Below are 25,104 nucleotides of genomic sequence, written 5' to 3' on the forward strand. Positions count from 1 at the left end.
TCAGTTTCCATCAGGGAAAGTTACTTGGGGGCACAGCTGTGGCGCTTACCTCTAAGGAGCTCCCAAACTCTTTGGGAGCAAAAGACACAGAGATCTAAAGATGACATCTATTAACCAAGGCATAGTCTATATGAGCCAAATGAGGGGTGTGGACGGCTGCAGTGGGAGTCATTCCAAGTTAAGGCCTCCTAGAGGAAGTGCCACTCGACGCCAGAGCTTTGAAGAATGGGTAAGGGAGAGAAGGCAGTCATCTCAATGATCTTCCAGGAAGACAGAATGGGAATTCTCTTAGCAATTTACCCCATCCTTTGAACAGAGAGCACACCAAACCCAAGCCACAGAAAGACAACTGGTAGATAAGTGATATTTTCTTTTCTTTTTTTTTTTTTAGGCAGAGTCTCACTGTGTTGCCCAGGCTGGAGAGCAGTGGCACGAACTTGGCTCACTGCAACCTCCACCTCCCGGGTTCAAGCAATTCTCCTGCCTCAGCCTCCCAAGTAGGTGGGACTACAGGTGCCCGCCACCATGCCTGGCTGTTTTTTTTTTTTTTTTGTATTTTTAGTAGAGACGGGGTTTCACTATGTTGGCCAGGCTGGTCTTGAACTCCTGACCTCACGATCCGCCCGCCTCGTCCTCCCAAAATGCTAGGATTACAGGCATGAGCCACCGCGCCCGGCTGATAAGTGATATTTTCAAAGCCTCCCCACATGGGTTCCCCACAGGGTGGAGGGCACAGGTTTACATGAGCTGTATTTTTTCAAACCAGTCTTTCTAGCATAACAGAACTGACAAGAGATGGAGAGTCCTGAAGACACAGTCTGGGTACAGTGAGAAGAGCCCAGAATGGAGGAAGCATTCTTTTTTCCTCTAGGGACAAATTTTAGTTCATGATTTAAGTCAATAGAAGAGAAAAATGTAAATGCCTGAGGAAGTCATGAAGCAGCGATTCCTCCTAAGAGGCTGTAACCCCCCACTGGGGAGTGTATGTGATCTTGAGGGAGTGGGGGAAGTAAAAATGAGTCCTAAAATATTTTTAAAACAATAGATGCCTTCCAGTGGGGGCCCTTTTGGATGGAAGAAAGGGATGGCCACCAAACCATCAGGTGTCCCAGCTGCTGAGTACTGCATTCAATATTTAGCCTGGCCTTGGAGAACTTCTGTGAGAGGCACTTTTAGAAGAGCTGCAATCTCTGCTTTCCCAGGGCAATCCGGCTGAAGAACCAGTTCTGGAGAGACCTGCTACTGCTTAATGTTTCCAAATCAGAAAACATAACCCCAAGTGACACTGGCAGGGTTCCTGGGAAGCACTCCGAGTTGGCAGGAGATGCTCCAAGCTCAGCGGGACAACTTTTAACCCGTTCTCCACCACTCCCTCTCCCTCCCAATCATGCAAAGTCCCAAATCCTAACATTGGCAGTAAGTCTAACTTGAAAACATTCCTTCTGTATCCACAGAACTCTACCTCGCAACATTCTACGGCTCTCACATGAGAGCTGAGGGTCTAAGAACAAAGAACATTCTCCTTCCAAATGAGCAAGAACAGGAAATCCCACACGGTGCCCTTGTCAACTAAGCTGCTGAGAGGAGAGGTACAAAACAAATGTTAACAAATGTCTCTTATTTCCTGAGACAAGATTTGTGGAGGTTGGGCTGCAACACTTTTCAATTTAGCAAGTTGATGAAGGGACAGAAAGTTAAACTTTAAAAGCCAGGTGTTAGGTCCACAAAGACAAAAGATCCAAGTGATTTCAGGTCATTTAGGAGGCCTTTTGGTAAATGAATGAAACAGGAGGGAAGAATCACCCCCACTGTGCTAGAGGGTATAGTGTCTCAAGTGATCCTGACCACCTTACAGCTGGGCATCATGGCCTCCAATTAGAGACAAAGAGTCCAAGACTCAGCCAGGAAACCAGGAGGGCCCCGGGTGTGCCTAACCCCGCACTGCCCAAGGAGTGGCACCCTAGGCTTCTTGGGTCCCAGCTGCCAGGCTGCCTTGGTGACTTTTGCTTTCTCATCTATACAATGAGGATGGTGTCTAAGATCTCTCAACCAACTCTCTCCTCTTAATCACACTGCCTTGTAATTTACCTGTCCACATGTCTGTCTCCCACACTGCAATGTACACTGCTTTCATTCATCTTGGCAGAGAGACCCGAGTGCCCGCTGTATCCACGCTCAGATGGCCAAGTGCATGAATGATAGTGTCACCATAAACACAAACACAATGTCTGAAACACAACACTAAGAAACTTACCTCAGAAAACAAGCCTGTAAGATATCCCAACATATAACATTATATATTAAATCCAACCATACAGCTGGCTACCTCTCCTTATGTTCAGCAGTTCTACAATGTGAGCCAGAACCACAAGAATATGGTTGTGACATGCACAAAAAGAGTAGACTAGAAAGGGCTAAATCCTAAACGGAGAGGTAAAAGGTGACCCCACACCAAAAGGCCCTAATCTTCAAACAATCAGAAACAAACGGCAAAATCCTTACTAAGTGCTTTACAAATACGACGGGTTTTCCCTGTTTTCCCCTTTAAAAATAAATCCGAAAACCGCTGAGACTAATAATATATAATCCTTTAGTTTACTGCTTAGCTTTTAAAGACAGAAAATTACTTAAGAAATCAAACGTAACCACTTAGTGTGGCACAGGTACATTTCAAGAACAAGAGTTTGCAGTTAAAACAACACAATTTTCCCAGAGTGGTAGTGCTGCAAATTACAGAATTCTTGAAAAACAGAATAGTGGTCTGAGGCGTTGTGAACCAGACATGGCTCAGGGAAACAACCACTCAAGCACACAAGTGGCATTTTGTGATCAAATTTATTTTTTGTTTAAATTTCATTTACTTTGTTTTACTGTAATTTACACAAGAGACTGCCAAGTAAACTAGGTATTTTACATTCACCACACATTCCCTCAAATCTCCACAGTTGTTAGAAAAACATTAAAATCCATGCGCCGGGCTCTCATTTCCATGTGCGCCTAAGCTCCCAATGATACTACAGATGCCAGCGAGAGTTAAGTTCATTAAAAGGAGAGGGCTAGACTCTTTATTTCACAAAATTAGCAATAATCTTCCTCGCGCCAAACACTTTGCAGACAATGATTATGCTCTGACAAAAACCTATCTTACAACAGTGCCCAGAGAGTAAACATCAGTCTTTATCCTGAGTACACAAAGGATGTATGAAATGTGGGTTTTGTTGCTGAGGATAACAGGGTATCGCAATGCAGTAGTGATCCTACACATCCTTCCTTGTCTGATTCACTGAAATCACTTCAGTGGGGGAGGGACGCAGGACATGTGGGAAAACGAGGAGCAGGCAGGGCAGGACTGTCAGCAAATCAGATTACTAATGTGATTTGACTGCAGGGGTTGGCGTGTTTTAGGAGGGACACGAGGTTAAAAAAGACAGTTTGTGACCTGAAGGCTTCAACAATATAATTCTATTCAAGCTTCCAGGACTGACAGAGGAAAAACTGGATTCAGACAGAGAAAGCTGATAAAAATCTTACCTAGCTATTGTTCCTTCCTTTAAATAAAAAATAAAATTAAATTTAAAAAAAAGTGGCAGCCGTTTCTGACCAGCATTCTCATGATGCCTATTCAGAATCTGTTCTGATGACGTCCTACTTGAGAGCACATCCCACAGTCGGAGGTCCACCAGCCTCCTGGCGGGGCCTCCTCACCACACGCAGGCCAGACTCACACTGCATCTTAAACTGTTCCTATCTCAAAGTCACCATCTCCCCCTTGAAGTGTGTGTTTCCACAAGAAGAGCAAAATGTCATCACTAACTATATCCTATCATGTGAGCTCTGAGGAATCTAGACCATTTATTTGCATAGTTTCCAAGCTGTAGTTACAGAAAACTGTCATCTTCAAAACAAGACTCCATGAAGTGCTCTATTTCCAGCTTTTCTACACAGCCTACAATCCTATCAAGACTATTTTTTCATCAATGTGTTTGCCTAATAGGAGCGTGAAAATTGTCTAGTGTTTATTATAAATCAGAAACCGTCATCTCCATTTTTGCTAGGTTTGACGTAGAAAAATATTTGAAATTTAAAATACAAAAATCCAATAAAAACCAGAATTTTTTTTAAAAGGGTTTTTCCCTCAGGGCAAACAAGTAAAAACTGGCCTGTAACTTTGCTCCTTACTTTATATTGTCAAATTTGGCTACAAGATAATGACCATCCAGAAATAAATAGTTATAAATACATTCAGAGTTTACATCCTAGATTCATTGGAATACCAAAAAATTTTGAAGAAATTTTCTGTGGGAGTCTACTGGTTATGGGACTAAAATAAAAATTTATAAGAGAATGACTTAAAAGAAGAGAAAAATAATAAAAGGCTATATATGTTGGTCCACAACTTGACATTTATGAAACATACCAGCTAGTATTACATTGCAGTCAATTTGTCCATTAATGGTATTACTCTGATAATTATTAAAATCTGTTCCAGGTATATATATTGAAAATATTTTCTTTTGCATTCTTGCTGAAGATAGGTACAGTACTTTGGAGAAATTGTACTAATCCCTTCAGTATGTCTGTATGTACATATATACACAAGTGTGTGTATCAGGATCTGTAGCTCTACATGCGCTTTATATACAGCTACAGACATATGCACACATACATATATACACACGTGGTTGAGAACCTGTGCATGTGTGTGTATCATCACAAGCACACATCTGGGAAACGTCAACACTGCAAGATACTGGTCAGATTCTTCTTCACTCATCACTGGCTGCGCTTGTTCCCCTCACTTGACCTTGATTACGTAACTGTAAGAAAAGTGAAAGACAGTGCAAAATGTGTTAAAATACAGAGACAGGAAATGTTAGACAGCAGCTTGTCATACACACTCTCCAAATGCATCAAAACTTTTGGCAGAAAATGTACCCCAACTACTGCATCTTACAATTTTCATCTGTTTAAAAAGATTTTGGTCTTACTACTAATGCCACAATATATTGTCTCATCAGAGGGGAAAATAAAGTCAAGGCAGAAATAAATCACAAAAACTTAGGAGAGTTTAACAAAAGTAACAATAACTTAAATTTTTTTTTTTTTTAATGAACATGGAATTTAAAAGTGTTTGGGGGGAATCTTGGAAGAGTTACTTCATTCTTATTTGGCACAACTAGCTTTTCTCACAACTGAACATTTCATTCGTCCCAATGTTCAAAAATTAAAGAGCAGGTAGCTCATGTGGCGCAGCAAAGAACCACAGTGGAGAGAGGGGAGTGTTACATCTCGTTCTTTACAATAAACATTACAGTTCAATATAAACAAATGATGACAGCATACTGTCGATTTTTGTTTACTCACACTGGTTTCAAGTTGTGAGGTAGATTTTGATTTTTTTTTTTGCATCTCTGGGAAAATGTGTTATATGGGCATATAATGTGTTAGAGAAATAAGACCACAGAAATGTTTTATACCATAAATTAAAACTAAAGTGCATTTACGCAGAGTAAAGCTAACTGTAATAACTGAAGATGAAACATCAAGGAAGACTTTCTGGTGCACAGAAAATATTGCAGCCAAAATAAATTATTGAGGTTGGCTCGTATGGTATGGGATAGAGGATCTTTATTTGATCTCAAGTGATTTTGCATATTTCCTTACCACAAATGGTTCTACAAAGAACCAGGTCAATTAACTCGGTATTGAAAAATCAGCTAGCTTCTAGGACAATGTGCTACATGATGAGTAAGAGCACCTGGCAGCTGGGTTCTAACCCATAACACTAAAAACTAACCCAGGATTACTAAATTCAACCTGGTCCACAGGTAAAAATTTTAAAGACTATATAATAAGTGTTCACTATTAATTTCTAAAATATTTACCTTTTAAATTCTAAAAATAAAACCACATTTAACACTTAGAGCTTCTGCTCAGCAAGTTAACTGCCCATCACCAAAAAGGTACAGGTTTTGAAACATCTTTTTACCCAGGTCTTCACTTACACAGTTTGATATTGTCTCTGACCCTACAGGGGACTCATCTAGACATCAGCAGCCGACGTGCCTCGAACGGAACCCCTCTTACGCATCTAAACGTAAAATAAAATTGTGAGCTGCTGAAATCAGACTCTAAATAGGGGTTAGTAAGCAAGGGGAGAAAAAAGATCTAGAAGAGATTATGAAGTGACGGCTGACTGTTCATAACCATATCCACATTAAAAATGAAGTTCTGAGGCCCCTCAAATAACCTTGGTTTAAAGACATTCTTGCAAAAGGCTTTTCTTAGCACAGAAAAGGTTTATCTATCCTTAACTGTAAAAAACAAAAGCCTGCAGACTGATAAAAAATTATGAAAAACAGCCAATGGGTAAATAATTTGCCAATATAATGTGAGAAAATGCCCCAAGGGTCTGGTCCATATTTGTATAGTCCCTAGGCCAGACAAGGAAGCCATGAGGGTGTGGGCCACACCTCTTTGCTGCTTCTGAGAACAGGGTCTCTCAGTGGAGTCCTTTAAAGGAAGTTTACTGAAAGGAGGGAGAATGAAAGGGAGAAAAGGCAAGCAAAGAAACAATGTATGGCAAACCATGAAGGGCACACAGATGTATTAGAAAGGACAGGCATTCATAACAATAGCCTCCAGACAAGCGACACAACTCAATGAGAAAACAAAAAACCAAATGAACAGAAAACAAATAAATGCAATAAATACGTTAAAACTCAACACATCCTCGCCCCCACCCCCGTACCAGAAGTGTCAGTTAAGAACAAACAGGTAAAATGTTAACCTAAAGTCCTCCTTCAGCTGCTGAGCCTCAACCCCAGGGCAGTTCCCTGCAGATCATAGGCAGGGGCATTCCTCGTGTGCTTAACCTCTCAAGATGCTAGTTCTCTCCAGAGCCAAAACCCATTTGAAAGAAATCCAATTCTTAAAATATTTGTGAATTAAGAGCATTATAACATCATTAAAATCTATCATCAGGTGTCAGGGGTCAGGACCTCAAGGAAAAAGAAATTCCTGTGTGTGAAGAGGACTCTAAAACGGGATGCCTCTTCAGGAGGCAGGTGCTTTCTGGGTAGGCATTCTTGGCCTGCAGGCTTGATGCTGCCCAGATTCTGAGGATGCTTTCACAAAGCCACCATTAGGACTCAAAGCAGCAGCATCTTGATTCTGTGTGTGGAATCAAGCACTCCCCAATGACCTACAGCAAAATAACTTCAATGGGATTCAACGTTAAGATGCAGCACTTAATGGCGAAATTTGTCTTAAAATGTTTTTAAGATATTTGACAAAGCAACTGCTATGTGCCCTCACTCTGAACCAATGACAGATTTTCTACCAGCTTTATGAGGGGGTTAATCAGTTTCAGCAATGTAGGTATAAGAATGGTGACACTGTCTAAGGAATTGGGCTTTTACTTGTCTATCTTATACCTTCTTCTCGAGTGCAATTCCCAACTCACAAATAACTGATCTGCATGGAGCAGCAGCTGCATCTGCAGGCCCATTGCCACAGGTGACAGCAAGAGTCACCAGCTCCACAGCGGAGGGTCACAGCGTGTTGAGGCTGGGACCATTCTGTGTTCAGGTATCGTGAGACTGAGAACTTGTTAGGGAAGCAAGAGCACTTCCCTGGGGGAAGAAATCTCAGTCAAGTTCTGTCCAAGGGGTCCAGAGATAGGTAGGGTTCAGAGTCCAAACCAGATAGGGCTTATCACCTGGTCAATGGTAACTACTCTTCCCCATGTGACACACAGTTCTTCAGCATAAAAATTAAAAACTGAGAGAAGGGCTCTCTCCCAAGGGTTTGAGCTGTTGGTAAATCCTTGTTGGAAATGCCAGCACTGCATTATGGGCTTAGCGTGGATGGGTGTCTCTTGCTGCTTCTGTTTCATGTTCAGTGGGCACCCACCAGCTGCTTGGAAGGGCCAAAGGCAGAGCTGGCAGGTATTCCTGAAGCCTTGGGCACTTGGAGGGAGTGAAACCAGACAAGGCAAATGGGACTACAACTGGATAGGGTATCAAGGGCCAGGTGGGTGCTTGTTAAGAGTCAGAGAAAGGCACCTGACTCTTGAAAAAGGGGAACACAGAAGTGGGAGAGAGGCCTAGAAAGAAAGGTAGGAAGTGCCCATGACCTGCTCTTGCCTATTTAAATGTTTTGCCTGTGGCTAGACTAAAAATAAGGAATGAGGGGGGTATCTTCTGCTCTTGCCATCTCATCACCCTATTCCCTATATCCAGAACTCAGAGCCCTAATATTAATATGAGAAATTGGGGTCAAAGAGGCTTATGCTGGCTAGTCTAGAAACCAAACCCTAATTTATAACATTGTCTCTATGGGAAAATATGTTCCAAATTTCAAACAATCAACTTAAATTTTTTGGAGCAAAATCCATTCATAAGTTGGAGTCTGCCTATAGTTTACTTTATGTATAAGATAAGGTTAAAATATTTTATTGCCTTATAAAGAAAATATGTCCTAGTCCTCTCAGAAGGTTTATATAAAACTAATTAGAAGCAGATCTGCTGTAATCACCAAAAGTAAGCAATTTTAAACAGATTCTTTACGATGCTATGTGCCAGAAAAATGGGTTTCCTTTTGTGCCAAAGAATCTGATTTGCTGCCATTCTCCTGTGATTAAATGGAGTTTCTGCCTCACACGCAGGCGTTTGTCAAACGCTGACACCTGCAGGGCTTCCAAAACTGGGCCTGCTGGCAGGACTCGAGATGACCACATGGAAACCACTAGCAGGCCCTGGACATTCCTTGGGTTTGTTTCACCCACGGGGCCTTACTGCCAACTGAAGACAAGCATGGCCCAGGGCAAAAACAAAACCAGACACATGCAAGAGGAAGCCAGGGGAGAATCCATCCCGAGGAGAGAGAAGACGCCCACTGGCTGCCGGCCCTGCCCACTGGTGGTGGGGAGCAGCTGGGATGGGCTGTTAACACTGAACTGTGGCATGCTGACCTCCTGCCCAAGGATCACCTGAATCTGCCTAAAGCTTAGGAAGAAATAAGGATTCACTGCTAGTTGGGGGAAGCAGAGGAGGCATTTCCAGAATTAGTAACAATACCATTAGCCTTACCTTTTCTACAAAAAAAGCGAACTAGGACTTATCATGTTAACATTTGTAAGCTTGCTGTGATACAAACTGAGCCAAAAGCAACTTAGTCTGACAAAGTGTCTAAAAGGACTGTGAACCAGGAACCAGCATACAGAACTAAAGCTAGTGTGTAAGAAAGAATACAGAACCATTAGATATTTAACAGGTAACAAATTCTAGACTGAGAAAACTCTAGTCTATCTTTATGCAAGATGCTCAACAAAAGAGAGATCAGAATGTGTGAAGGAATAGCAGTGTCTAAGAAACTCCATTTTGATGAGAATAAGTAGAATAGGGAATGGCTTTTAGCAACACTCTTCCTAATTCTAACCCTGTATTTACCAAGCATGTATACAGTTTTAGAAAAAGGAAAATTAGAGAATTGCCATAGAACAGCCAGTCTTACTGTTTCTAGTTCTTTCTGAGTCTCGTCTTCCATTCTCCTAATGTCTTCCATCGTGAGATCGATCCACTTGTCAATCCAACAAAAAAGCTGGCGATGGAAGTTTGTAAATATCCGTTTTTCTTGCTTTTAAAACAACAACAAAAAAGTAGCATAAGATGACAAAAACCTAAGATCAATGACACATTAACTTTACATGTTCCAATTAACCCATGAAATTTACACATCTGGTTCAAAAAGACTACTCTGTAGATTTGTGGAAATCATAATTCCATTTTATTATCGTGTCCAGCAAAATTAAACAAACAACAAAAAACTTTCCCTGTGAAATGAAAAATAATCTCCCAGGCAAAGGTGTCATGATCTCGTAGAAACTAAAAAAATGCGGTGTGTATGACCTAATCCAACACATTCCTGCTGGGCCTGATTTATTTTTACCTTCTTCTAAATGTCAATGAGCAAAGGTCAACTAGATTTCTTCTGCTATAAAACTATATATTGTCATTCTTAACATCCACTATGAGGTGGAATACAATAATGCACTGAAAGAAAAGAGTCCTGGGTTCTTTTATTAAATTAAGAATCATTACAAACTCTCAATTTTTCTACACAACATGTTGCTGCCACTATTATAAATATATTTAAAAACCATGTATATAATTAGTGGTTTCAACTGCTGGATTATTTAAGTTTTATTCAGCTTTCCCAAGAAGAGAAAAAAGTGCATGGAACAGAAAGTACTTCTGGACAATCTTCAACTTAAAAATCTTCTTCCATGAATAGAAAGGACTTTATCAATTACATGTGTGACTTCTATTTCTCAGAACTGGATTGTTAATCTATGATTATGATCCAAGAGGAAGGAAGAATGCCAATATTTACAGAATGCCTACTGTAAGCAGGGCCCATGAATAATCAAAGTTTCCAGCACTTTGAGATCCTTGTCTTATAAAATATTACAGCAGCTATAGTTTAAAAATAGAAAAGTTATGATGAAACAGACATAACTAATTGTGGAGATCTGAGATATAATGAGGGCTTCTTTATAATAATAACAGAACAAATATTCACCCTACAGGAAAAGTAAATACCAAGGAAATGTTTCAACATTCCTAGGTAGTAACAACCGTGCGCATTTATAAAATTCCAATTCTCCCCTCCTCCTAGATCTAACTGCCCACGTTACTTTCACTTTAATAAAGAAGACATAAAAAAGAAACAAGTAGAATCTGGATCCTCAGATTGTGTACCTTAGTTCAGGGTGTGCCTATTTTTCAGTAAAGACCTCTAAAGAAGACGTCCCCTATGACAGCACAAGGCACACATATATATTCTGAGAGATATGGAGGGCAGGGGGAAGGGTCCAGCTGAGATGGGGCAGGGGAGCCCTTCAGCAGGCTGGGCCCGCTCTCTCCCTCCAGCCAGGATCAGAACACCAGGTCCTCTTGGGGATGTGCTGTATGGGGAAAGGGCTCTCTACAGAAGCACTGGGCAAACCATAAGGTAAGCACTTTGAACAAAGAGCTGCTGTGCTTGTCCCCAAAGAAAGTTCCTTAAAACCTCTGCTGCCATCTGTCTTTGCTGCTTTGAGGTATAAAGAAGGGCTGAAATGAATTACGTAGGGACAATAATTTTCATATCATAAAGAAGGAAAAAAGTAACAACAGAGAAGATATCCCATTAATAGCTAGCTCCGATCTCATCCTAAATCTAAGTCGCCACATTTTGAGCAGATTTTACCTTTTGAATGAAGTTTTCTACTTTGCTTTGCAGTCCCCACCACTTGAATTTGATGGTCACCAGCTTATAGGCACACATCTGGGGACAGTCAGGGCTGTTTGCCAGCTCCTTCTAGATGAGAAAAATTGAAAAGGAGACATTGTGACTTAAATATTTATGTTTTCATTAAAATTGACTGTTGTGTAACGACATCAGAGACATACATGAAGAAAATTACAATCTCATGTGTTTAATTCAGATATTTGAAAATTTGAAATCATTTTAGCAAAAGCCGCAGTATTCCCCTGCTGTAAACCCTCCTTCCACAGACCAAGTTACTTCGTAGCTCTAAAGTTTAATAGGTATGTTGTTCTGCCTCAAATTACACTATTCAGATTTCATATTAAATACCAAATTCTATTCACATCAAACCAATAGTGAGCCTTTAATACGTAAGGGTTCTCATAACACCATTACCGCACTCCCACTGTGGATGTGGTGAGGCACAATAAAAAATGACAAGGAAGTTCAGCCTTCTTCTGTATCTTCAGATATTGGCAAGTGGAGCTGCACTGTTTATTAACTGAGGTATTTTCAATAGAAGGGAGATATGAAAAGTGACGCAACAGCAAAAATGATCTGTAATTACCAAATATTTGGAGGTAAATCCTATACATACAGACTTCAATTTCCACAAATGACTACACACCTCACAGTTTTAATAGTGTAGTCAGGAATCAAATCAGGACTTGTTCTGGTAAACAAGAGAAAATAAACTATTTTTTTAAAGCGCCAAGAGATGCTGGGCACAGTGGCTCATGCCTGTAATCCCAGAGCTTTGGGAGGCTGAGGTGGGAGGATCACCTGAGTCCAGCAGGAGACCAGCCTGGGTAAGATAGCAAGACTCCATTTCTAAAAAAAAAAAAAAAAAAAAAAAAATTGGCCGGGCACTGTGGCTCACACCTGTAATCCCAGCACTTTGGGAGGCCGAGGTGGGCAGATCACTTGAAGTCAGGAGTTCAAGACCAGCCTGGCCAACATGGTGAAACCCCGTCTCCACTAAAAAATGCAAAAATTTGCTGGGGGTGGTGGTGGCAGCCTGTAATCCCAGCTCCTAGGGAGGCAGAGACAGGAGAATCACCTGAACTCAGGAGGCAGAGGTTGCAGTGAGCTGAGGTCACATCGTTGCCCTCCAGCCTGAGCGACAGAGCAAGACTCCGTCTCACAAAATAATAATAAAGAAATAAATAAACTGGGGTGGGAGGTGGGGCACTGCAACCTATGTTATTATTGATGATTTCTGTGAGTCTTACTGAGGCTTTGCCTTACTTAGGGAGTTCAATATACTAGCATGTTTATTTTCAGGAAGGAGTGAGTGGGTGTGAACCAGGAGCTTGCAGCATACATCAGTGACTTAAATATACAGGTCCACTTCCAAGGTGATGTGTGCAAAAGACCAAAATACTTCTGAGCTGACCCAGAAAAGCCTGAAACAGGTTCACAGCAGTGAGCAAACACAGGCATGGTCCTGTCCTCAGGGGCTCAGTCTACTGCAGAAGGCACATATCAAAGCACCACAGATAGCAGAGGCAGAATGCACGTATGGTCTGGGGAAAAGAGCCATTCTGTAAACTTGAAGCCCCAGTGTTGGTGTGCTTACAAGATGATTTTAAAAAAAAAAAGGGGGACATCATCTTAGGACTGTTGTGAGGTTGTGCGGACTGAGTAACGCAGTGTAGTAGGTGCTTAGTAGGTGAGACTGAAGGGCTTAATACACATTAGTTCTCTCTTTCCCTTGTTCTTTAATAAGTGTTGTATTGACCGCTTTTGAATCTGCAAGACAGTTTTAAACAAATTGCCTCATAAGAGAAGAAAGTCAGTGCAACACGACGGGGATCCCTTTTATAAAAACTAAATCACTGAGTCAAAGGCCAAAGCAGCCTCTCCCACGGAATCTTCCCTCTTCACCACTGTCCCTGTCTTCAAACGGTGGTGCCCAGACTTCACCACTGATCCAGTGATCAGTCCCACTGGGTGCTGCCACCACTGCTTGTCAGCTTCAACTTACCAGCTTCAACTCATCCCACACCTTCAAAAAGCTGCATGTGAGCAAAGATTCTTTATCAAATCGGTCACATACATTCAAAAAATGATTAACTTCTAGGTCTTATTCTAAACCTCAAGATTATTTTTCCTTTATATGATTGAAGCACCAGACCTCATTTTTCCCCATTATCTACCATGGCCCAGTTTTAAGTTAATTCTAGGGATATACTATATGAAAAATTATATCTTGGTATTATTAATGCGACTGAATGTTCTACAGAGTCCTACATGATTGATCAACTTTTCTCAAGATATGTGTTCTGTAGTAACATTTCATCTTCTGAAGAATAACCTGATACATGGGCTAAATCAATGAGGTAACACCAGTAAGCAGTTAAATAAAAACATTATAATAAACTGTCCTCTTGCAGGTGAGCTCTGTTAACAAAATATCTTGGCTAGCTTAGCTCTATTTTTCCATGACTTTTCCCCCATAAAACAGAGTACCAATGTGAAAATTCAGGATGTATGTGTATGTGTATGTGTATACACATACAAACCCATATTTTAGTAATACAATTCAGCAGGTATTAAGTGGGCACCATTTACCCTTTACTCTGTGCTAGGTGCTGTCAGGGGACATAAATGTAGCTAATAGAGAAGAGGATAATTATGTAAATAATGCTGCCCTTGGTGTCAATATTCTCTCCCTGGAAACATCCTCCTGTTGTGGATGCTGGCTTGGGCTAAAATCAAATATTTACATACTACTCCCCCTGCTCTGCAGGCCCCTGGCACTTAAGCTGGGCTCCTGGATGCAGAAGCAGTCAACAAGACTTCCATAAGACACAGCTAGCTTCTAAGTGCCCAGCTTTATTGAAATGACAACAAAGTTGGTCTTTCACAGATCATCTGATCAATAAACAATGAGCCAATGCTGAAGTACTTTCTAATTCAATGAATGTCACTGAAAATCCTCATATGCAATACAACTTGGGTATATGTAGAATACGGCACTTAATTGTGAGATATAGCTGACAAACAGTAGCACTAGACTAGGAGTAAGGGGACTCGGGTTGCAAGGTAACTTCCTGTTTAACAAAGGGCAGGATCCTTAACCTCTCTCTGGGCCTCGTTTCTCCATCTGTAACAGGAAAACTAGACTCTATCGGGACTTTTCATTCTCCACTGAGGAAAAACTAAAAGCAGGGGTGAGCAAACTAAGGTCCTTGAGGGCCAGGATTGGTCTAGGGCTGTAGGTGGTAAACATTACATATCCTTGACATCCAATGACTTGTTCTAAAACTTCCTACAATTTTGTGTTTTATTCTGTAATATGACTGGGCTTCAGAAAATATTCCCCTGCCTGCCACCCACCCATAGTGAATTTCCTCTATGACTGAGTACCCCACCAAACCACTGATGAACTCTAAGATACTTTCCAGATTGAACATTAGAAGGTCCTATTAATTATGAGCTCCTGAAAGCTTTCTTTTACAATTTCAAATCATTGGACACCTTGTACTAAATGAAAATCTTGGGTGTACCTAGAACACTGACGCTTCAGAATTCTCCAGCAATTTTATAAAAGCAGTGGGATGAAGCATGGTTCTAATTAAAGGAGTAAGCTAAATGTAATACAAATATGCCTACACTAAACTTGAGCTCCAAGAACAGAGTACACATACGTGACTTCAACAATTAACCAAGTTTATTTCTCACATTCTTTCTAGTGACTCTGGCAAGCTGCTCAAATCAATTAATACTGGTAATTCATAAATTAACACTGGTCTATAAAATTCATTTTAGAAACTATAAGCCATGGGACAAAAAGAAACCAGTTCTCTAAGCTCTTTTCAGATCTAAAATGTATATTCAGTCCCAATATGATTTTTGTTTTCCATCCAATTTACAAGTAATTATTTTTTAAAAAACCCGTCAGAGAAGAACACGTACCCAACTAAAAAACAAACAACTAAACAGACTGCTGCCTAAAAACATAAATATTACCAGAAGAAAGTTGAGAACACACAAGCTATATACATTTCTTTCAATCATTATTATTGTTAACGTACACATGGTATCTAAAAGTTCTCACACAATTCTCAAAATGATTTGTGGGGGTCATCTGTTAAATGTGAGCTACAGTTTTTAAAAGTACTGATTAAGTTAAGAATATGGTTTTGAAAGTCTCCATACTTATGATGGCACAGAAAATAGTGAAAATGTCTGAATGTCGTACATTAACCTAAAAGAATCCTTTTGGTATCATCTCTCTGGAGTGAAATCTGACACTAGGTAATAAAAAGTCTTAAAAGCTGTTCATATCCTACCCTGTACCCTTTAAGCTGGTAATTCCACTTTCAGAAACATATCTTATTAACCAAGTAAAGAAATGATACCACAGATTTATCTGTTAACAGCAAAAATCTGGACTTACTAATTATTAACTGAAATACCCACTACAGGAGACAGGTGAAATACTTCATAGGCCTTCCATACAATGGGCTATTATGCATACAGCCATTAAAAAACATTTTTTTCCAGCAATGCGGTGGTTCACACCTGTAATCCCAGTACTTTGGGAGGCCGAGGCAGGTGGATCACCTGATGTCAGGAGTTCAAAATCAGCCTGGCCAACATGGTGAAACCCCGTCTCTACTAAAAATACAAAAATTAGCTGGTCGCGGTAGCGGGTGCCTATAATCCCAGTTACTCGGGAGGCTGAGGCATGAGAATTGTTTGCACCCAGGAGGCAGAGGTTGCAGTGAGCTGACTTTGTGCCACTCCAGCCTGGAAAACAACAGCAAAAGCCAAAAAAAACTCTCAAAAAAAAAAAAAAAATTCAAATAACAGTCAACAATGTGGGAGGAAAAAAAGGAGAATTAATATAAATAGGTATCTCTGTATGGTATAAACATTCCTAACAAAATAAACTACAGGAATCAGAAAATATACCAAATAATAGTAATTAAATGAGACTACAACTAATGTTTTTCTTTTGTGTACAATTATTTTCAAAATTATCATTTAAAAATTTAAAAAAACCTAATATGCTGAAAAACAAATTGACTCTAAAAAAGTTTTTTTGCCCTCAGCAGAGTATTTTCAGACAAAGACTGACTTTACCCTAAATTATCTGGGTACTATTTCAAGTCTTCATTCTTCTTTCACTATAAACAATCTGGCTTTTGGCTTCTTTTTTCTGATATTTAATAAATCTAAACAAAGTTAAACAAAATCAAAAGCTGAATTAAGATCTTTAATACGTAACTTTAGTCCATCCCATATTTAATTTTTCTTGAAAGCAATCACAACGTATACATGCAAAATAAAATGATCAACTCTTCTAGGTTATCAGCAACATTCTAGTGAAGAAATGTGTAACCTTCAAAATGTGAAAAATCTCAATGGGGCAAATATTTGGGACCCCACTCTCAGAGCAATGTTCTAGAATCCACAGGACCCAAAGAAGTTCCAGCATCTCTGCCCAGCTCTCAAGAGGTTCACAGCCTGTGACAAGGCAAAGCTTCCTCTCTGGCTTTAAAAAAATACAAATGTTGTGCGGAGAGTGAAAGGAGGGAGAGGAACAAAAAAAGATAACTATTGGGTATGGGGGGAGCGGGCGGTGAGAAATACTATGTACAACAAATCCCCATGACATGTGTTTACCTACATAACAAACCTTCACATGTACCTCCAAACCTAAAATAAAGTTTTAAAAAAATGTTTTCTGATTCTTTCTTCTTCATTGGCTAACAAATAACCCCAAAGCAAATAAAACCAAAATCTGAATTAAGATCTTTAATACATAACTCCAATCCAGTCCAAACCTAACATTTTCCTCCTCTAAGACAAAACAGTTAACTCTTTCCTAATCTGAGAGTAAATAAAATGATTTTGCTAATAAATTGAGTTTTACATAAAGCATGAAAATTTAAAAGGACAACTTAAAAAGGTAAAGAATGGTTGATTACAAAGAGAACAATCAAAAGTTCTATAAGATGAATGTCATGGGCTAACAAGAACCTCAAATTTTGACTCATTGCTACGTAATTTAAATTTCATCTGTAATATAGTAAGCACTAGTTGCGAAATGTTTCCAAAATTGTATTTAAATAGTTTGTATATTCACTGAATTCCTTACATTTCATGTTTCTAACTGTAAATGAAACTCCCAAGCCCGAGTCATGTTTTTAATTTAACAACACATATTAGGTTACTCTAAGGTATGTGGATGAGGTCTTAGGGGGAATAATGTATACTAGAGGCACATAATGTAACTAAACAAAACACAGCGTGTTTAACTGGAAGAGTGAGCAATCAGTGCATGTTATCCACAAGAACTAGTTTCTCGAATCTGTGACAAACAAATATAAACAAACGTAAAAGAGATTTAACATTTTTTAAAAAGAATCCAAAGGCATTCTGGAAATGTATTTTCTAAAAATACAGTCCCTTCAGTTTCATGAGACTTGTCAAGTTTACACATACTTTTTCCTATTTAAAACTGTGTTGGGATGAAGATGGAATAGGTATGTGCTACACTGAACCAGAGTTAATGCTTTGCAAAGACACAGCAGTTTCTATAAGGCTCATAACTGTCTTCATTTTTCAATTTTAGGCAATGTGAATGCTTAATTTCAGCTGCTGATTTTATGATGTTAAGTTTCCAACCCAGATTTCACCAAGAAAGTTAAAAATAAATGCACTGCTGGGAGTGCTGCCAGTGTGTGTGCATCAGTAAATATCAACACAAGATTACAAAATATATGTGACGTCTATGTACTGAAATTTCAAGCAGAACCCCATTCCCCAACTCAGCTATTCTCTCTATTTAGGTAACCTAAACTTTATTTAGGTAACCTAAACTTTATTTAGGTAACCTAAACTTTATTTAGGTAACCATTTATTTTAGTAGCCATTTGGACAGACCTACATTGGACATTATATTTCTGTAAATACATGGGAAGTCCAATATTTGATTTTTATTTGGTTTAAGGTAGTTACCTTGAATCTAGCAAATACTTACAAGCCCCCACTATGAGCAAACCTCCCTGCTTGGCACTGACCCATATCAAGGTAAGTCAGACGCAAAGCCTATCGTTTAAAATTCAGTGTGAACAACAGGAGATGGAGGAGGTGGGGGGAAGGAAGACAGAGGGAATACATAAACCACCGCCCTGACCCAAGACACACCAGGAGCCATGAGAAGGTCATCGGCAAGACTCTAGTGGCATTCAAAGGTGGGTGAGTCCCATCTGGTGGGGCAAATGGAAAATATTAAATGGAAGAAGTAAACGTGAGATTAAATGTGAGTTAAAAAAGACTGAACTAATTGTAGGTTAATCTAGTTTCACAAAAATAGGCGAAATAAGATCCAGACAGGAAAGCTTACTGCCTGTGAGAGGATAATCAGTCACATTTTCCATGTTCCTCCAAACTTAATTTTTTGTGTGGCTCACACCCATTTTACTAAAGAGGACTATGTTAAATGCTTCATGCTTGTGTCTGATTACTCCAGGAGTGACACTATTTTCAAGTAAAACCCCAAGTTCACCTTCAAATGAAACTCATGAAGAAAACTTTGTTTCTGGAAGTGTCTGGAAGAATCTCTGCAAGAAGCTCACACTGCCAAATCACTTCTTGAACCTGAATAAGACATTCATTCGTCTGTGCCTGAATCCTTCAACTCTGTCTGAGAACAGACATTCCATAGCCAAGATAAGGTTAGAATTAATCAGTTTCACTCTTTGGGCACTTAGCTCCTTAAAGACATGGAACAGCTTTTTTTCGATATCTTCTGTAGGAGTTAATATAATTAGTACATACCATGTGCTATATATTTATTTTAAAAATCAAATAAAAAATGTAGTCATCAAACTAGATATTAAAAAAAAATCAGCCATGCTTGAAGGTCTGCTTTATTATACATAATCCAAAATGTGGTCTAACCAGAAACTAATTACTAAGCCTCTTTATGACACCCACTATGGGGTTTCAAATATGAGATTACAGGGAGGGAACATGTTTTCAAATGCTTCGTATCCTCCCTGGACCTCACAGACATGTCGAGGCTAAGAAACAAGAGAGCACCTCCCCGTCTTTCCACTAGGGCGGCTAACAAGTAAAAAACACTGCTCATAAGCCACTTGAGTCTCTGAGTGGCTTTCCTGCCACTCTCTGTCTCAAAAGAGATTTCCACACCTGAATTTCAACTTCTCCCTCATCACTCACTTCTACTCCTCCTATCCCTGGCCAAAAAAAATTTGCAGTTTCCTTATCTTAGGTCACTGACACCAAGGGTACCAACATCTTTTCACAGACATGGGGTAGAAAAAGAAAGACATCTTGGTAGCATGGCAGTAAACAAATTAACATCTCTATAATGCACAAATATGGTTTCCCTCCACTGGCATGAAGGATCCAGAATGGCCTCTACGGCTGTTCTAGAATGAGTCTAAAGCTGACTGAGCAGCTAAATAGTATGAAAACCTGAAAGGCCAACCTCAGACTGCTGGAGCATTTGCTCAGGCTAGAGTTAACACAGAAGACAAATGGGGCATGCCTTTATGATGAGAAAGAACATGTACATAAAGATAATTTAAAAACCACCATAATTTCTGGATCAACTTATTTATTTGACCTGATCCCCTCATATATTCCAAAGTTCAGAGCTCTGGCTAAGACTTCCGAGACAAATGAAGCCCTTTAAGGAAGAGACGCTTTGACAAAGCCTCTTACAAAGACCTTTAGAGCCTAATTATTAACTATCATGTATTTGTAGACACAGAAGCTTAAATCTTCAAGAGGTGTCTGGCTTAAATGAAGGAAGAAATGAGCCCTTGCCATGGGATAAAAATGAAACCATAATCTTCAAAGATAGTGTTTCAATCTATTAAAATGATAATTCCTCACCCAAATCAGAGAAGGGAAACTGAAAAGCTAAAAACAAATGGAAACAGGTACACACACACACAAACACACACACACACACACACAAACACACGTGCACACAGTGCTATAGAGAAGTAAGACATTTACATCCTTCAGAAATGCACAATTCTGCCTTGAAGCAAAAATCTTAATCAGGTTATAAATCGCTTTCCTATTACTATGCACACAGTCACTTCATCAAGTGCTGAACCCTAAGTAACAAAAATATAATTTATGCACTCAGATTTTAAAAATTATTTCTTCAGAGGGAAAATAAGTATACAACTGAGGCCTGCATCTCTGGGTTTGTAGTTTTTTAAAAATAAAAGATATGTATCACATCATAGGCTAAAAAAATTGTCTGTACTCTTAACAAATGTGGAAAATATGAAAATATATTCCTTAGCAACCTCATCATCCTCAGCTAGTGAATCCTCTCTAAACCGTGTGGCTCTCTGCTTTATGGATGACCAAATAAAATCACTCATTAAACATATATAACCATGAGGGGTAAAGACACGTGAACCCGGATGTGTTTATCAATCCCTAGATACCAGAATGAGGGGAACACATTCTAGAATGAGGGGAACTCTCTGGATACTAGACAGATAAGAATTACACGTCATAAATACAGGGGCACATTTATAGATCTCAGCAACCCCAAGAGACAAAAGACAAAAGCATGATGACAATAACAGTTAACATTGATTGTGCACTTCCTCTGTGCGGGGAACTTAACATTATTTCACCCAGTCTTTACAACTACCTTCTGAGGTAGTTACTAAAATCATTTCCATTTTGGAGATGTGGAAATCAAGGCTCACAGTGAGGGTTGTTACAACTTGTGTAGATTCCCAATGGCTTTTTAATGGATCTCCCTTAGTGCCTCCGACACTTACAGATTCCCTGACCATTGAAAACGTACCACTAGTGTAACAGAAATTATCAAATTCTGGCAAATACCATGAATAGGGAGTCACACAATTGCCAATGATGCAACAGGGCATAAAAGGTACAGAATGGTGATCTAGGAGTCACTGGATTAAGAGTTAAAACCTGCTACATCTCCATACCTTACGCACTGCTGTAACTACCACCAAATCAGGTGTTCCAGATATGGCAGACATTGTGCTGTTTCTCCTACAACTATTACGTGTGTTTCTCTGCCCAAGTTTCTCAACTATATAAAATAAAGCAGCTGAACTTACACCACAGGAAGGTTGTAAAGATTAAATATAACCTTGTATATAGCACCTGGTACCAAGGAAAAGTTTCTTTACCCCAGTCAGTCTGGTGCAGACAGGAAGTAAATACTGCAATAATTCAGAGGGAAAATACCACCATCAGACAAGTAAGGAAAAGTTTCAAAGAAATCATAGGATTTGCATTTAGCTTTGAATAGACTTTGGAATCTGTACTGGTAAGGCAGGTTTCTGCTGAAGGGTATGTGTGGGATGGCTCACGGAGGCCTTTTGAGAGAGAGACTGTGGAACTACCAGGCAGCTCTTCTATAAGAACATTCTTCCACACAACCCTGGTTAAGCGGGTCCACAATAAGATTTCTTCTTCCTTTAAGCCATAATTACCATGTTTGTTCCCTATTTCTTCCTTGCATTTCAGAAGTATAAAAATTTCCAACTATTATCGTTCCCTAGTGCTACCCTCAGTGCCTCCACCAGGACTGTAATTGGCACAGAGGGCCTGCTGAACATGTTTACAGAAGACACTGGTAAGATCAAGTCCAAAGGTTCCTATTTTCCTGTATGCCATATTATCAGCTATCTTCTTACTCTATTTCCCTCCACAGCAGCAAGTGGATGGCTTAATTATTATTAGTTATTCTTGACTGCACTAGTTATTTCTGAGATCACAGTAATTCACAGAAATTCAATCAGGCAGTAGCTCAATTTATAAGAGTAGCTGGATCCACCACCATCTGGATAAAATGAACAATCAACAGGCAAATGGGCAGAAACAACCAGCACCCTACCAGCCTAATAAGTTACTGTTTAACACAGGGGGGAAAATGGAAAAAAACCGCAGTTCTGCAATCTGCAGAAATATAAAATTCACATTATTTCTAAGAACTAAACCTATTCTAGAATTTCAATCATTAGTCAATAATAAAAGACATAGCAATATCAGTTAAAAATCAGGCCAGACTTGGTATATATTCCAAGTTTCTAAAAAGTTAGAAATCAGTAGAAGTCATAGTATCAAACTACTTTTGCTGCCTGTTATAAAATCAGGAGTTCCTACAGGAAGGATCTGAGCCCAAACATAAAGCCCACCACATAATGTAGCATTGTCTTTTAATGTTTATACTTGAAAAGCTAATAATTTCAAGAAAATACAATATTTAATTCACCTCTGGGTCTCAACCTCATACCCCTTTACTCCCTGTAAAAGTATTGTCAGCTAGAGCTACTACTCACTGGAACAAGATGTACTTTTTTAGAAGTTTACAGCACCAGTGGAGGTAGCCACCATCTGGGCTGCTCTCTGGCATGGTGTCCTTGTTTAGAAGACCAGTGTGAAATCTCAAAGGGCTTCTCCTCCAACTAAGATTGAGTTCTAAAGTCTGAAGCTAGAAATCTGGAAAAGGGTGGGGACATTTTCTAAATCCATTAAAGCAAATTAACATCAAGCAGGCTGAATTTGTTAATTTATAAGTGGTATATATCACTTTCTGGGTAATATAGATTGGAAATTTGTCCCTGCTCAAATCTCATGCTGAAATGTAATCCCCAATGTTGAAATGCAATCCCTAATGTTAGAGGTAAAGCCTCTAACAGGTGTTTGGATCATGAGTGCAGATCCTTCATGAATGGCTTGGGCCACCCCCTGGTGATAAGTGAGCTCTCACTCTGAGTTCACATGAGATCTGGTTGTATAAAAGTGCATGGCACACTTACTTCCCTGCCCCACTTCCACCATGTGAGACGCCTGCTCCTCCTTTGCCTACCATGACTGTAAGCTTTCGGAAGCCTCCCCAAAAGCAGATACCAGCACTATGCTTCCTGTACAGTGTGCAAAACCGTGAGCCAATTAAACCTCTTTTTCTTTTTTTTTTGGGGGGACGGAGTCTCACTCTGTCACCCAGGTTGGAGTGCAGTGGTGCAATCTTAGCTCACTGCAACCTCTACCTCCCAGGTTCAAGTGATTCTCCTGCCTCAGCCTCCTGAGTAGCTGGGATTACATGCAAGCACCACCGCATCCAGCTAATTTTTGGATTTTTAGTAGAGATGGGGTTTCAACATGTTGCCCAGGCTGGTATTGAACTCCTGACCTCAGGTGATCCACCTGCCTCAGCCTCCCAAAGTACTGGGATTACAGGCGTGAGCCACCATGCCTGGCCCAAGCCTCTTTTCTTTATATATTACCCAATCTCAGGTTCTTTATAATAATGCAAGATTGGCCTAACACGCTAAGTATTAAAACTGGGAGAATTTTGAACTAAACTCTACCCAGAGAACAAAAGTGAAAATAAGATAGTTATGAATCATTTCTTATAAACCAAAGTCAAATTCATTTTTCCTTTTAGTTGATGCACAAGACAGTCCACAAAACAGTCTAACACCCAGGGAGAACCACTCAGTGAGTTCTCTGTGGGGCTGTAACAATAATCCTCTATCTGCATGCAACAACTAGTACCTAGACATCATTTATCGATGACCTGTAACTGGCTTCAGCACAGACAGGTTGGTTACCAAGTAAGACCCTGTGAGTGAAAACTCCGCTCTGGGCATGTTTAAGTTTTTATGCTCTTCTCTTGTCAAATTAGCTGTAGTAACTTGCCAATAACACATTAAGACTTCTTTAAGGATCTGTCATTTAGTTTAGTAGATGTCTTTAAAATGCATTATATTTCTATAGCAATTTAAATTACTACCTTGACATTACCTTACTTCCATGAATAAAGTAAAGGTGTGCACTTTATTTAGCCGGGCGCAGTGGCTCATGCCTGTAATCCCAGCACTTTGGGAGGCCAAGGCAGGTGGATCACCTGAGGCTGGGAGTTCGAGACCAGCCTGACCAACATGGAGAAACCCCGTCTCTACTAAAAATACAAAATTAGCCAGGCATGGTGGCGCATGCCTGTAATCCCAGTTACCCGGGAGGCTGAGGCAGGAGAATCACTTCAACCTGGGAGGCAGAGGCTGCAGTGAGCCCAGATTGCGCCACTGCACCCCAGCCTGGGCAACAAGAGGGAAACTCCGTCTCAAAAAAAAAAAAACAAAAACAAAAATAAAAACTACTTGCCACAAAAATTGCTCGCTCGTGTCTTGCTTTCCAAAAATATAACTATTAAAAGTCCAGGAATATGAGCTTGGGTGAAGGGAGCTTGTTCAGTTTTTACTAAGACTAAAGTTAAACTATAAACCTTCATTTAACATGGATTTTTATACTGCTTCAGGTCTCAAAAAGAGAACATTACAATCCCCAAAGACTAAATCACTTGTCTCTTTTAAGAGTTATTGGAGCAGCATTATGCTGAAAGTGACAGTCTGGCTCTGTTCTGTTTGTTAATGCAGCACAGATTTGCTGGCCAACTGCAACTGGCTGTAAGTCCTTATCGCAAATAAAACTATTTTTGTGCCATTTCTATTTTTCACTTAAACGTCACCAGCTCTTCAAGACTCAGGACCTGTCAAGTATTCTGTTGCCAAGACTCTGCCTGTCAGAAAGGTCAGCATCCAGTACCTTCCAGTTGGGTCCCAAAGGGCCTCTCTTGGTCTTGACTGACTGGAATAATGCTGGGTCTTCATCAGCTTTGTAGTCCTGAAAGGCAAAACAAAGTCAGAGGCAGAGAAGAAAACCAGAGAATATTCTTTAACCTTGCCAGAACAGCTCTTCGCAGCTACCAAAACACAGGACAGAAATCAATTA

At 39.8% G+C, this 25,104-nt stretch overlaps 1 protein-coding gene across 2 annotated transcripts in view; it reads right to left on the reverse strand.

Moving 5' to 3' along the window:
- Window positions 1-2,816: 2,816 nt before the first annotated feature.
- The window catches only part of PITPNB (phosphatidylinositol transfer protein beta), a 68,332-nt gene continuing 46,044 nt past the window's right edge, over window positions 2,817-25,104 (reverse strand). The window contains exons 8-12 of one of the 2 annotated variants that reach the window (XM_003258030.3): window positions 24,919-24,996; window positions 11,254-11,364; window positions 9,517-9,639; window positions 6,006-6,091; window positions 2,817-4,817 (exon numbers count right to left, since the gene is read on the reverse strand). In XM_003258030.3, coding sequence (XP_003258078.1) covers window positions 6,044-6,091; window positions 9,517-9,639; window positions 11,254-11,364; window positions 24,919-24,996 — 360 coding nt within the window. In that variant the 3' untranslated portion in view covers window positions 2,817-4,817; window positions 6,006-6,043. The remainder of the gene's footprint in view (window positions 4,818-6,005; window positions 6,092-9,516; window positions 9,640-11,253; window positions 11,365-24,918; window positions 24,997-25,104) is intronic. The other variant, XM_003258031.3, reaches the window with a different exon arrangement.

The sequence above is a fragment of the Nomascus leucogenys genome, chromosome 7b (genome assembly GCF_006542625.1).
Source record: "Nomascus leucogenys isolate Asia chromosome 7b, Asia_NLE_v1, whole genome shotgun sequence".
Taxonomy (NCBI): Eukaryota; Metazoa; Chordata; class Mammalia; order Primates; family Hylobatidae; genus Nomascus; species Nomascus leucogenys.